The sequence below is a fragment of the Chionomys nivalis genome, chromosome 7 (genome assembly GCF_950005125.1).
Source record: "Chionomys nivalis chromosome 7, mChiNiv1.1, whole genome shotgun sequence".
Classification (NCBI taxonomy): Eukaryota; Metazoa; Chordata; class Mammalia; order Rodentia; family Cricetidae; genus Chionomys; species Chionomys nivalis.
Window position 1 is genome coordinate 56,428,002 of NC_080092.1, and position 15,168 is coordinate 56,443,169.

The window sequence follows — 15,168 nt, forward strand, 5'->3', positions numbered from 1 at the left end:
CAGAGCTGAGATGTGGACCCAAGGTGGACAGAAGTGGATAGTAAGACTGGAGGCAGGGTGAGCCAGGGCTTTGTGTTTATTTTTTAGAATAAGCCAGTGGAGGCATGAAGGGGGCTCCCTAAAGGAGGCTCCCTAAGGCTTGGATAGGTGTGTTGGTGTTATCCATACTGCTTACCTACATTGATAGTCATAGCCAAAGACAGCACAGAATAAACTCCTCTAATTTGGGTTACTTTGACAATTTTGATTTTTTTGTTTTTGATTTTCAAGACAGGGTTTCTCTGTGTAGCCTTGACTGTCCTAGAACTTGATCTGTTGTAATATGGAGCGGCGTGCTGCGTCCCGCCACCCGGCTCCACATGGCTAGCTTTACCCGAAATAATTACACGGAAACAGTATTCTTTTAAACACTGCTTGGCCTATTAGTTTTAGCCTCTTACTGGCTCTCACATCTTGCTTTAACTATTTCTAATAATGTGTGTAGCCGGCCGGGCGATGGTGGCGCACGCCTTTAATCCCAGCACTTGGGAGGCAGAGGCAGGCGGATCTCTGTGAGTTCGAGACCAGCCTGATCTACAAGAGCTAGTTCCAGGACAGGCTCCAAAGCCACAGAGAAACCCTGTCTCGAAAAACCAAATAAATAAATAAATAAATAAATAAATAAATAAATAAATAAATAAATAAATAATGTGTGTAGCCCACGAGGTGGCTTACCAGGGAAGATCTTAACATACGTCTGTCTGGAGTGGGAGAATCATGGTGACTGCCTGACTCGGCTTCTTTCTCCCAGCATTCTGTTCTGTTTACTCCGCCTACCTAATTTTCTGTCCTATCAGGCCAAGCAGTTTTCTTTATTAGTTAACCAATGAAAGCAACAGATAAGATACAAGACCCACCTCCATCACTGATCCATAGACCAGACTGGCCTCAAAGATCTGCCTGCCTCTGCCTCCCAAGTGCTGGGATTGAAGTTGTGCACCACCACTACCTGGCAAAAAATTGCTGATTTTTTTTTTTAAAGTTTAGGTTTTTTTTTTTGTTTTTTTGTTTTTTTTTATATGTATGTTGTTTTGCCCATATGTATGTATTTGTACCATGCCCAGTCCTGGTGCCTACAGAGCTAGAAGAAGGTATTGGATCACCTGGGGTCACACATCATTATGAACTAGCTACCTTGTGGGTGCTGGGAACTGAATTCAGGTCCTCTGCAATAGCAGCAAATGCTTTTAACCACTGAGCCATTTCTCCAGCACCCCTATTGTTTCTTAGTATTTATAATAGCAGCATAATAACCTATCATATGAATCTTTAGCTGGCCAGTAGTGGGCTTTGCATCCATGAGTTTTATAAACTACAGATCAGAAATATCTGACACACTGAATTTGGTGATGCTCGCCTTTAATCCTGGCACTTATGGGACAGAGGCAGTTGGATCTCTGTGCTTTTGAGGCCAGCGTGGTCTACATAGGAAGTTCACTATGTAGCAAGGGGGCCAAATCCTATCTGGTCTCGAGTTTCAGAAAGGAAAGAGTGGAGCCTCTGTAGAGATACTTTCTATTCTAGAACACATTCTGGGATTCCTTCTGAGTAGCATGGACTCAGCTTTCCAAGATTCTGAGGTCTGAGGGACTATCTAGAGTCCTTCCCCATCTCTCTCCCTCTCTCTTTCCCCTTCCTTTCTTAGGAAGGGTCTCAGCCTGTAGCTCAGCAGCCTAAAACTTGTTGTATAGCCCCAGTTAGCCTTAAACTTGTAGCAATCTCTTGTGTGAGGTTACAGATGTGAGCAACAACCCCTGGCTTAGGAATAGGTTTCTTAGACTATGCTGGCACTGATTCACATGCCAGGGAGCGCTAAATGTCCACTGAACCCCCCTTCAAGGTCGGGGTTCTTTGCTCCTGCTAGCCTTCATTTGTTGGTACAGGTAACTGGCTCTGGTCCTACCAGCCTTTGCTTACCTGTCCTGCTTCACTGGCTGTTTTCTGTTTATTCCCTAGATTGTATCTGATAGGCGTAATCCTTATGTGACCCAGGTGTGTTCTTATCTTGTGGACTTTGGGAGTAACTGAAGTCATTGCCCACTCCAGTCTTCCATGGCCCTATATAAGTTCAAGTACCTTTTATGGGGATTGTGTATCAGGAGATACACAATCAATGGTGGAATGTAGGCTGTGGACAGTTTTGTTGTTGTAACTGAAAATGCAAATATCACTACTGTCTTCACTGGACAGGAAGCTGTTATGTGCTTAGAATTGAGTGTGTGCATGTTTGTGTATGTGTGTGTGCATGTTTGAAAGGTTGTTTTTGTTTTAAAGATTTATTTATTATGAATACAGTCTTCTGCCTACACGTATTCCTGCAGGCCAGAAGAGGGCACCAGATCTCACTATAGGTGGTTGTGAGCCGTCATGTGGTTGCTGGGAATTGAACTCAGGACCTCTGGAAGAGCAGCCAGTGCCTACCCCCTCCCTCTGCCCCCAGACAGGGTTTCTCTGTAGCTTTGGAGCCCATCCTGAAATTAACTCTTGTTGAGCAGGCTGACCTCAAACTCACAGATCCTCCTGCCTCCACCTCCCAAGTGCTGGGATTAAAGTTGTGTGTTACCACCACCCTGCTAAGAGCAGCCCTTAACCACTAAGCCATCTTACCAGTCCTGAAAGAAGATCTTAAGTAGCCTGGGCTGGCCTTAAATTTTGGTACTGACCTTGAACTCCTGATCCTCCTTGCTTCATACCTTCCAAGTATGAATAGTAATTGGCCTTGAGTAATAGGCCTGCATGCTAAGCTTGGGTTCATGATTTTGAAGAGCAATGTGCAAGAGCAAGTGTGGGAGCAGAGTCCTGTAATCCTAGCATCTGGGAAACAACTGGATTTCTGCAAATCCTGGTTTATATAAAAAGACTCTGTATTAACCCCAAACCCCTCATTTCCCCATTCCTCCCTATAAACCCACCCCCAAAAGCCCAGATCAGATTTGGGGTGTAGTTCAGTTTTAAAGTGCTTACCCTAGCCCAAGGCCCTGGATTTGATCTCCAGCATAGGAAATTAGAAAGGGGGAAAAAAAAAGACGGTGAGGTGTGGCAGGGTGTGTGGAACAAAGGTGACTTTACTTGATGTCTAATAGTCACGTTGAACGTGCATTGTAAGAACCTTAGTCACCTTGAGGCAAACGTAGCATGGGTTTCTGGGTACATAGCTTGTACCAACTGAGGAATGCTACTGTCTGCTTGGGAGAATGTGCTGCAGTGGGCATGGCATTTTTCTACACAGTAAATGTTAGTTCACATATTGATCCTTGACAAAAGAAAGAAAAATATAATTTCCAAGTCCTCCATGAAGAGAAGTGGCAGGGGGTGAGTGGGCCACTTTCTTAGTGGTGCCGACTTCCTAGGAGAGCGCACTCGGTACTGAAGAACATGCTGACTCCTAGACCTGTTCATTTGGGTGCCTTCTCTTTTAAAATAGACAGAACAGAGGAGGGGGCTTCTTTCTGATCCTCCCTGGAGGCTGATGGGACAGAAGTTATTAGTGCCAGCATTTTAGTTTGGCCTAAGTACGTCTAAGTTTGAGGAAAGGTAGATAAAGGAGATGGAGTCATCTCTCCCCTTGCCTTTGGGATGGCTCCAGCCTTATTCTGGGCCATGAAAACAGGTTCAGGAGCTCCATTCGTCAAGTCTTTCTGTTCTCTTACTTTATTTCCATCTCTTTTCTCCTGAAGCTGATAATGGAAATGGGAAGGGGAGAAATATGTCTCCCTGCCTTCTCCCTCAGTAGTGGGCAGTACCACTCAGTCAGGCTTGCAAATATCCCCCTAAGAAACTGGACATGGTGGTAAATACTTTTAACCCAGCATTCAGGAAGCTGCAGTTACAGTGAAATACAGAATTATGGCTCAAACTAGATACTGTTTGCTGATCAGGACCTTTTGTCCCTTGGGAATCTTCCACATGGAAATGAAATTAAAACTAGGATAACACAGTGTGATGGTGCAAGCAGTCAGCTTGGTTAGGGGAGCAGATTCTTGTGTCCTACAGAGGCAGAGTAGGAGAGGGTGTCTTAGAGAATGTGGAGTCCGAATATGGTAGCTGGTTGGAGAAGCTTAATGGCCAGGATCATCACACCTGGCCAGCTTGAAGCTACTGTCTCTGTGACAGTGTGACAGAGTCCCTGCCAGACTGGCATCTTTGGATGCATATTTGTACCAATTCTGTTGTCCCCACATGACTTTCTCAAGATGCTAGTAGAGGAATTGCTGGTTTAGCCCTAATCTAGTGCCTTTGGTTGGGCTCGGGGAAATTACTGACATTCTTTAAGGCTCTGTGCACACGGTGACTTATAGCCCTCATGCTGCCAGCTTCCCAATTCCTTCACTCGAGTGTTAGTTTTACCTTTTTGTTCGTTGTTTTGTTTGGTTTTGGAGTGATGGAGTTTGTTGGCCCTCTGTATACTCCAAAAAGAGCAGTATGCATTACCAGAAATTGGGATCACACACGAGGTAGGGTACAGAATGAACTGAACTGTCGTCAGGAGGAGAGCTGGGCTCTTCCCTAGTGACATGGCAGCTGCAGTCATTTTCTCTGATAAATAATTGACCTGTGCTTTCCGAGGGATCGCATTACCGCAGCAGAAGCATGGAGCACGCGAGGTTTGGTTACAGTGTGAGGAAGGGTGCCACCATTAAAAGATAACCTGGCTCAAAAGACCCTTCTCTGTGTCCCCCAGGAAACAGGGGCACCCAAGTAATTCTCTCCTGGGAGATTGATTGGGCCTCAGGGTTTCAGCTAATCAGAGAACATACCTTGTTCTATCAGAGAGAATCCTAAGAAGCCCATATGGGTGTCATCTTAATTAAATCCCAGATTTGGTCACTTGGGACTTTGAATGAATTTGGGGAAGGGGAGGTTGATGCACTGAGGCTTTCCTATTGTAAGCTGGGGCCTAGAGGTCACTATGGGGAAGTCATGGGGAGTGGAGAAGTCTTTACTCTTCATAGTCTGTTCACCTTTATTAATCTTCTTTCTTTCTTTTTTCCATGTCCTTGCCGTGGAACAGTGATTACAGTAAGTATATCTAGCAGGGGTGGGGGGTAGAAGGACTGGAGTTCTAGATGATTTATAATAAAGGAGAAATAAAAGTGTACCTGCACTAGATGTCCTGGCTCTTCTCTTGTTCCCCTCGGGTGATGCTGGGGCTACCTTTGCTGATGTTGATGTTGCTGATGTTGATCTTGCCAGTCAATGCTTTAGTTGCGTTGACTCGTGGGTTTACCAGGTAAGACCTGACTCTGGGTCTCAGAGGTTCAGAATTAGTTGAAGCTCTCCCTTGTTCCCTTGGGTCATGCCTACCCTGTGCTGTACAGCCAGCCTAAATGTGACATCCCTATCCAAGTTTAGCATCCTTTGACCCCACTGAGCACTGACCATTGGCAATGTTGTGACATCACCAAGCTTGGTCTTCCAGAACCAGCCCCTTGTTCACCAAGCCCTCACTCTTCTTCAGCATAATCCCTTAAATTCATGTCTCTGCTGCAGAACTAATCCCTGTCAGGGAACAGTGGGCTCTTTTCCTCCTTCATGTAGCTCCTTTTACTAAATTTTTTTGAATAGGTGTTAGCAATTTTTTAAAAGCACCAAGGGAAGGGGACAAAATTTGGAGGGCTAGCCTCAACAGAGGGCTTGATGCAGGAAAGGGGCCAGCATGAAGACTTCCACAGCTAGGAGACTTTAGGCTACTGCTTACATTTGCATGCTGTGCATAAGGTAAAATGGAAGATTGCTTAAACACTGAATTCTAAACTCTGTCAAACGGGACTTTTGACCTCACTATGTGATAGATAGCTCTGTAGCCTCAGCCAAGTCACCTAAGCTTTTCTGGAAACTCGGGTGATCATACGTGTGAACAGACTTAGTCCTGGGACCATCCAGGCGTGGCAGCTGTTGTCAGGTCAGCTGGAATCTCATAGCTACAGGCTTGTGGGATCCCCAGTAATGGGAGGTGGTGACCCCCCCCAGTGTCAACCTTGTTGGTAACTAAGTTATTTGTTCCCTCTTTCAGAATGAGTACATGAAGGAAGATTTTCTGATTAAAATTGAAACCTGGCACAAGCCGGATCTTGGCACCCAGGAGAATGTAAGTATCATCTCTCAAGTCCCGGGGTCCAGGTCCTTGATGGATCTCTTAGGCTCTGCTCCTGGTTCTGGTTCCCTGCCCCAGGCTCTTCTCTCCGCTTCTCTTCTGCCTAAGAACGCTTCTCCAGACTGTCCTACAACACAGTTTCCTGTCCTGTTGTTGATTTGCAAAATGTCATTTCTAAGATTCTTTGTTAGGCTTTCTTGTAGAGCTAGGATTAGTCTAAAATGCAGTTTCAAAGACCCAGAAACAGTGTCTTTAAAACATCATAATTGTGGCCGCACTTTAATGTCAGTACTCTACTTGGGAAGCAGAGGCAGGCCTGGTCTACAAAGCAAGTTTCAAGACAGCCAGGGCTGTTCCACAGAGAAACCCTGTCATGAAAAGCCAAATAACGAACAAACAAATAAACAAAGCGGAACTTCTGTTCCCTTTAACTTAGAATCCTACACCTAGGCGTGTGTGAGACTATTTTCTCACATGTGAAGTAATGCATACACGGAGATTCAGCCCAAATTTAAAACAATGTAAGACCCTATCAGTGGGACACCAATAAATTGTGCAGCCAAACAGTGGCATACTGTGCAGCCATTAAAAAACTGAAGGAGGCCGGGTGGCGCACGCCTTTAATCCCAGCACTCGGGAGGCAGAGGCAGGTGGATCTCTGGGAGTTCGAGACCAGCCTGGTCTACAAGAGCTAGTTCCAGGACAGGCTCCAAAACCACAGAGAAACCCTGTCTCGAAAAACCAAAAACTGAAGGAGCTGGGGAGCTGGGTGGTGGTTGCTGCATGCCTTTAATCCCAGCACTCAGGAGGCAGAGGCAGGCGGATCTCTGTGAGTTTGAGACCAGTCTGGTCTACAGAGCAAGTTCTAGTACAGCCAGGGCTACACAGAGAAACCCTGTTTTGAAAAACACAAAATAAAAAAGCAGAGGAAGCCAGGTGTGGTGGTGAACAATCCCAGCACTCTGGAGGAAGGGGCAGGTGAATCTTGTAAGTTTGAGGTCAGTGTGATCTACAGAGTAAGTTCAGAACTGTCAGGGCTGCAGAATGACTTTGTTCCAAAATGAAAACGGAAAAGGAATTGATGAAAACAATCCTGCATATATTGTTCAGTATATAAAACAGGATACTAAAGGGTTAGAACCAGGTCCCAGGCCCTGGGAGTACCTAGTATTATTACTCCACTAAATGGACATAGTATTAAATGACTTACTTGTATACCCGTAGATCAAAGCATCTCTCAACCCTCTTCAGAGGAGCTTCTCTCCGTAGTTGCCAGTTAACACAGAGACCCCAACTAGTCAGTGTGCAGAGAATAAGACTGCAAAGTGCTCAGCCCTAAATGGGATCTTTGCATCCCTCCCTGCAAGACTCAGTGGTCTTGGCCAAAGAATGGGTAGAAAGACTGTAAGAGCCGAAAGTGGCTGATAATGTCAGTGTTTTCCAGACACTGGAGGGTAGATGCAAATACAAACTCATCAATTTTGACAGTATACACAGGACCTGTGAAAGCTCTAACCAGACAAAATCCCATTATAGAGGTAGGGAGGTAGGCACAAAACTCCCACCACTAGCCGGGAATGAGGGGGCCTGCCTTTAATTCCAGTACACAAGAAGACGGGTCTTTGAATTTGAGGCCAGCCTGGTCTACAGAGAGTTCTGGGACAGTTAGGGCTACATGGATCTGCCCTCCACATACTGAGGAGTATTGGCATTTGACTGCTACTGAAAGGGGGAGAGTACTGATAGTCAGGGTTCTGTTGAGGAACGGAACTGGTAGAATGAATCAAGAGGGGAGGAGAAGCGGAGAAAGGGTTTGAATGGCTCACAGGCTGTAGTCCAGCTAGGCCAGCAATGTCTGTCTACCAAACGACAGCCGAAGAATCCAGTGGTCGTGCAGTCACAGGGCTGGATCTCAGCTGGTCTTCAGTATGCCGTGGAACCCTGAGGAATAGGCTCTAATGCCAGTGAAGCAGTGGCCTTTCACTGATTGCCAGCGAGAAAGAGTGGGCAAGCGGCAAAGAGCAGGAGCTTGCTTCTTCCACGTCCTTTAGATAGATTGCCGCCAGAAGATTAAAGGTGATCTTCCCACTTCAAATTATTTAAAGAAAATCCCTCACAGGTGTGCCCAGCCATTTGGGTTTTAGTTAATTCCAGGTGTAATCAAGTAGACAGCCAAGAATAACTATCACGAGGAATCAATTTTCTTTTTTTGTTTTTTGAGACAGGGTTTTCTGTGTATTCTTTGCTGTCTTAGCACTTGCTCTGTTGGCCAGGTTGGCCTCAAACTCACAGAGATCGACCTGCCTGTGCTTCCTGAGTGCTGGGATTAAAGGCGTGTGTCATCACTGCCCCGCCCATTTTCTTTAAAGATGTGACCCGTGGTAGGTTGACCAGATAGTAGAGCAGGCAGGCTCCCACCCTCAAGAGTAGTCAACAAACTGGACTGGATGAAGAAAGAAGAAGAAATAATCTCAAAGTTGGGTGGGAAGGGATGGGAGGGTGCAAAGAGTGGTAACAGGAGTTGGGGAATGAGTATGTTCAAAAATTTGAAAAAGAAATAAAAAAAAAGATATGGCTGGGTGTGGTGGCAAATGCCTTTAATCTCAGCACTCAGGAGGCAGAGACAGGCAGTTCTCTGAGTTTGAGCCAGCCTGGTCTACAGAGTGAGTTTCACTATATTCAGGGCTAGCTGTGAGACCTTGTCTGAAAAGACAAGACATGGAACTGCAGAGATGGCTCAGTAGTTAAGAGCTCTTACTGCTCTTCCACAGTACCTGAGTTCTGTTCCGTGCACCCATACTGGGTGGCTTGCTAAGAAGAGATACAGCACCCTCTTCTGGCCTCTGATGGTTCCCACACATGCCCATATTACAGATACACAGACAAACATATGCATATGAATGAAAATTAAGTAAGCCTAAAAAGAGCAGATACGAACCCGTGTATATATTTGTGCCACTGTTGGTATAAAAGGAAAATCTGTCATAGACTGTATTGTCTGTTCCTGGAGGTGGAGTCGGGCTGGGGGGATGAGGCAGAGGAAGTGTTACTCTTTTTTTTTTTTTTAAATATTTATTGATTTATTATGTATACAATATTCTGTCTGTGTGTATGTCTGCACACCAGAAGAGGGCACCAGACCTCATTACAGATGGTTGTGAGCCACCATGTGGTTGCCGAGAATTGAACTCAGGACCTTTGGTAGAGCAGGCAATGCTCTTAACCACTGAGCCATCTCTCCAGCTCCCGGAAGTGTTACTCTTTAGAGTAACAGTTTGTACATTGAATCTGTAAAAAGGCAGTGAGTCCTGGGGTGTTTAGTCCTCACCCAGGCTGCAGTGCGAACAGGGCAGGTCTTCGGCGGAAGGAGTGCCTGCTGGAGTGAACTTGGTCTGAAGACAGGTCCTGCTGCTGTCCAGTCTCTGGCCCTTTGAATAACTGTACCAACTGTGAGCTTAAGTGGTCCTTATCTCAAATGCTCGGGACCAGGAGTATTTCAGACTTTACATTTTGGAATGTTTGCATAGGAATGTATGGAAATAACAAGATATATTGGGGGAAGGACCCAAGTATAAAGATGAAATTCATTTGTGTTTTATATATACTTTATATATGCAGCTTGAAGGTATTTTGCACATTTCAGTCTGCTTATATTTGACTGTGACCCATCATATGAGATCAGTTGTAGAATTTTCTACTTGTGGCATCATGGCAGCTCACTCAGGGAGCTTTAGATTTTGGATTATTTTGGATTTTCAGATTTTAGATGTTTAACCCTTGTGTAATTCTTTACAAGTAGGAATGTCCCACCAATGGCGTGGGAAGCTCTGGTTCTAGCTGTCTGTTTCAGGTAAAGGGTGCTTGTCTCTAACAGAACTATACATGCGTAACAAGTGGTCTCCCATTTTCTTGCAGGTGCATAAACTGGAGCCCGAGACATGGAAACATGTGGAAGCTATTTATATAGACATTGCTGATCGAAGCCAAGTACTTAGCAAGGTGGGCTCCTTAAGAGACTTGGGCGTGCAGAAGTGATTTGCAAGTGTTAGAGATCAGGGAACCTCACCCAGCTAGGCTCAGAAGAACATTCTCTAGTGTGCATCATTCGCTTATTTGTTGTTGTTGTGTTTTTATGGCACTACTGGGTAATCCCAGGGCCTCCCACATCTAGAGAAACTCTCTGCACTCAACACATGCCCAGCGCTTTTCCTTTGTTGTCTTGGCAGTCCTAGAACTCGGAGACCTGCCTCTGCCTCCCAAGTGCTGGGGTTAAAGTTGGTAACAGTTTTATTTATTTGTTTGTTTGTTTATTTTTAGTTTGTCAAAACAGGATTTTGCTGTGTAGCCTTGGCTCTCCTGGAATTTATTCTGTAGACCAGGCTGGTCTCTACATACTGAGTGCTGGTATTAAAGGCTGTGCCACCACTGCCCAGCTAATGCTGGGTCTCACTAAATTTCCCGACATGACTATTTCTAAAGTCAATATTAGGAGTTCCCCAGGCCATGGAACCAAAGAGGTAGCTCAGGGCTAAGAGGCTTCAGAGGACCTGGGTTTGACTGCTATGGGCACTGCATGCCCGTGGTGCACTTACATGCCTGCAAGTAAAATTCTCACACACACACAGACACGCACACTTAAGTTTCTGGGCCAGCAACATGGTGACTTACAATCATCTGTAGCTTCAGTTTGAGGTGGTTTGATCTCTGTGGACTATAGGCCACACATGTGGTATATATACATGCATGCAGTCAAACACTCATACATTTAAAAATAAAATAAATAAATCTAAAAAAATAGATAACTCTAGGTTGGTGGGTTCACATCTGTAATTCCCATTTGTCATTTGGGAAGGGGCAGAAGGCAGCTCAGGAGTTAAAGGTCATCATCAGCTATGTAGAGAGCTTGGAGCCAGTCTGGGTTACATTGGGTCCTGCCTCTAAAACAAAATCCAAAACTAGAGGCCAGAGGTGGTGGTACACACTTTTAATCCTAGCACTTGGGAGGCAGAAGGCAGGTGGATCTCTGTGAACTGGAAGGCAGCGTGGTCTACAGTGCGAGTTCCAGGGCAGCTGGAGTTACGTTAGAGAAACCTTGTCTCTAAATAAATAAATAAATAAACAAACAAACAACAACAAGAAAATTCAAACTAGGTAAATGAATGGATAGATAGATGTACAGATATCAGTAAATGAAGCCTGCCCAGTCTTACACAAGAGGGTGCATTGGACACTTCCAGTAATTACTTTTTATTTTTAAATTTATTTTTGATCATTTACTTACTCATTATTTACTTATTGTTTGTGTATTAAGTATTGGCATCCATATACCACAGCAGGCGTGTGAAGTCAGAGGACAACTTCTGGAGCCAGTTCTCTCCCTCCACTGAGTGATCCCAGGATGAAGCTTAGTTAGACTTGGCCACCACAAGTGCCTTTACCTGCCACTCCATCTTACCATTGTGTTTAAAGGTTTTATTGCATGAAGCGGAGTTAGAGTTATTAATAGAGTTTTTAACTACAGGGACTAAGAAAAATCCATGTTGTCCTTAACTGAAGATATTCTAAGTCTCTGAGGTTTAGGTAATATGACCCAGAAATTTGTGTTTTGAAAGTCTTCCCTAAAATCTTGGATGCTCACTTAAGGTGAAAAATTACCGTCTTTAACACCGTGCTTGATCAGACAGTCTGCTGACACTTTGAATCTGATAGAGTTATAAACAAACCCTGGCAGAGAAAATCGCCCAGACCTTTACTTTGAGGCAAATGTAAACAGTCTTAGTTAGGGTTTCTATTGCTGTGTTGAAGCACCATGACCAAAGCAATGTGAGGAGAAAAGTTTTTATTTATTTGATTTACACTTCTATATCACTCTTCATCATTAAGGAAGCCAGGACAGGAACTCAGATAGAGCAGGAACCCAGAGGCAAGAGCTGATGTGGAGGCCATGTAGTGTGCTGCTTACTGCCATGCTCCTTATAGCTTGCTCAGCCTGCTTTCTTACAGAATCCAGGACCATCAGCTCCAGGATGACACCGTCCACAACGGGCTGGGCCCTCCCCCATCAATCACTAATTAAGACTTGTCTATATAGCCCTATCTTGTAGAGGCACTCTTTTTTTCTTCCTTCCTTCCTTTTTTTTTTTTTTTTTTGTTTGTTTGTTTGTTTTTTGAGATAGGGTTTCTCTATGTAGCCTTGGCTGTCCTGAAATTTGCTCTGTAGAGCAGGCTGGCCTCAGACTCACAGAGATCCGCCTGCCTCTGCCTCCCGAGTGCTGGGATTAAAAACTTGTGCCACCACCCAGTTTGGAGGCATTTTCTTAATTGATGTTACCTCTCTCAGTTGACTTTAGCTTGTGTCAGTAACAGAACTATGCACAACACAGTTCTATATCTTTTTTTTTTTTTTGGATTTTTCGAGACAGGGTTTCTCCATAACTTTTGGTTCCTGTCCTGGAACTAGCTCTTGTAGACCAGGCTGGCCTCGAACTCACAGAGATCCGCCTGCCTCTGCCTCCCGAGTGCTGGGATTAAAGGCGTGCCCGGCCACAGTTCTATATCTTGTCTATAGCATTTCCATTCTCATAGTACACCAGCAACTTCAACAATTGCTATAGCTGGGTATAGTAGCAGAGGCAGGTGGATATCTGTGTGTTTCAAGTCAGCTTGGTCTAATTAGTTTGTGCAGAACAGCCAGGGCTACATAGAGAGACCCTGTCTCAAAGAAAACAAACTAAGAAGAACTGGTATGAAAAGCTCTTTAATGAAAAATTTGCTCTTCCTTCTCTCCTCACTTTCACTTCCAACCCCATTTCCACTATCCTCAGGATTACAAGGCAGAAGAAGACCCAGCAAAATTTAAATCTTCCAAAACAGGTCGAGGACCTTTGGGCCCAAATTGGAAGGTATAGTTTGCACCCTTAACCACCAGGGGGCCAGGCATGCTGTGGGTGGGCCTCTTCTCATGGAGGAGGGTGTGAGTGGGGTTCGGACAGCCTGGGGTCTTTCTTTCTAGTTACCAGCCTGCCTCTGGGTATTTTTCTAATGCAGCAAGAACTTGTAAATCAGAAAGACTGCCCATATATGTGTGCATACAAACTGGTTACTGTCAAGTTCAAGTGGTGGGGCTTGCAGAACAAAGTGGAAAACTTTATACATAAGGTAAGTATGCAGGATGGGGCCTTCCCATGAGTGTGTCTGTGTGTGTTGGGAAGAGCAGTTTGGCCCAGTAACTGTGACCTGTCTCCTCAGTTGCTGCATTAGGATCTTTGGTTCTCTTTGCTGGTCCCTTCCTTTCCCTTGCACATACTGTCCTGCGGTTTAATGCTGTCCATCTCCGGGCACCTCGTGTGACCAGGAAAGAAACTGAGGTGAAAGTAGGAAACAGGAAAGGATTTGCTGTGGTTGAACTACAAACAGAATTCATTTCCCTTTTCTTGATGCCAAAAAAGCAAGACACATTGTGAGCCAAGAGGCACAGTGTCCTGAATTACAGAACTGGACAGTCCTCAGCCCTTTAATTCTCACATGTATTAGAGCCACACGTTTGAATCCCATCTCATAGCGGCTGGCTGTCATAACCTAGCATTAGGGACTAGGGACAGTGGGAAATGCTGTTGTTAGGGGCCTTGGCTTGGTCTGAGGACTTAACTGGAAGGTAGACAGCCATCCTTACTATAACACTTATCTGCCAGAAACAGGAGGGCAAAGGTCACTGACTGGGTCTGATCCAGATTAGGCAGCCAGCCATCACGCCTACCCTCTACCCCATTAAACTGTGGGTGTTAGTGGATCCCCTGAGCGGGGACTGTAGCAGGAGCTTTCACCTTCTGGGTTCTGACTCCCTTCCCTCCTTTTATATAGCAAGAGAAGCGTCTGTTTACAAACTTTCACAGGCAGCTCTTCTGCTGGCTCGATAAATGGGTTGATCTGACTATGGATGACATTCGGAGGATGGAAGAAGAGACGAAGAGACAGCTGGATGAGGTGAGTGGGATGCCAGGGGACTCAGAAGTGTGACTGTTAAGGTGCTTGGGCACATCTAAGGGAGGGCATCATTACCATCACCCTGTTATTTAAAGGACAAGTCCAGCTCTCTTGTGGATAAGGTTACAGCTAGGCAGTATGGGAACTATAAGGAGAACAGCCTGTGCTCGGAAATATAGTGTGGCTGAGGTCTTGGCACAGCCACAGAGACAAATATGGTAGTCTGCACCTGATGCCAGTGAGTAATACAGCCGCTGCTGCAGCGATTCTTCTCAGTGTGGGGGATGGGGCTGGGCTGTGGAACTTGAGGTGACTCTGGGGCCAGGCAGGCTAGGCTGATCTGCAAGTGCCACCCACATTACCCAAAGAGGTCAGCTGCAGACACACAGAAGCTCACTGCTGTGTGTGGTTGTGAGCTCTTTTTGTAGGGTGGATGATTTTTTTTTTTTTTTTTTTTTTTTTGACTTTTGTTGAGGAGTTTTGTTTTTGAGCTTGGCATGGATCCCAGGAGGAGGGCAGTCTGCTCTCTGGGAGCTGAAGACCCAACGCTCTTGCCTCATTTAAGGAGGCTTCCTCAAGAGAGGCACTGGTTTTGCACTTGTACATGTGCTGTCTTGCAGTGCGAGAAGGTATCGTCAGCTGAGAAGGGGACTCCAAGACCTAAGCACTGCTGCACTGTGACCTGCAGCTCAGAGCTGTTAGTAGGGGCCCTTCTGCCCTCTCAAGGCAGGAACTCCCATTTCTGGTGGTTCATTCGCCACTCTTCAATTGGCTGCATGTCCAGACAGGATGTGCTTGCCTCACCTGATTCTCTTGCTGGGCCTCAGCTGAGGGCCTGGCTCACACACATGTTCAGTACCTCACAACGCTGGTCTAGGGTTGAACCAGGGCCCAGAAGCCTTTCCTTCTTCTAGAGCCTCCCAGGGAACTGTTTTTACCTTCTGGGATGACATTCTTCCTAGGCTGACTCACTGGTAAGTGGCGTGCAAGTTGGTTCCTGCTGAAGGTGGATGCTCTGGTTATTCATTTAGCCACATATAACAGGCAAGTGG

The 15,168-nt window shown here is 45.5% G+C and overlaps 1 protein-coding gene across 1 annotated transcript in view; it reads left to right on the forward strand.

The window, feature by feature from the left end:
* Pitpna (phosphatidylinositol transfer protein alpha) overlaps positions 1–15,168 on the forward strand; it is a 43,483-nt gene that overhangs the window by 19,307 nt on the left and 9,008 nt on the right. Inside the window, exons 5-10 of the mRNA XM_057774644.1 lie at positions 5,051–5,058; positions 6,053–6,127; positions 10,049–10,132; positions 12,958–13,035; positions 13,181–13,291; positions 13,994–14,116. Of these exons, the coding sequence (XP_057630627.1) occupies positions 5,051–5,058; positions 6,053–6,127; positions 10,049–10,132; positions 12,958–13,035; positions 13,181–13,291; positions 13,994–14,116 (479 nt within the window). The remainder of the gene's footprint in view (positions 1–5,050; positions 5,059–6,052; positions 6,128–10,048; positions 10,133–12,957; positions 13,036–13,180; positions 13,292–13,993; positions 14,117–15,168) is intronic.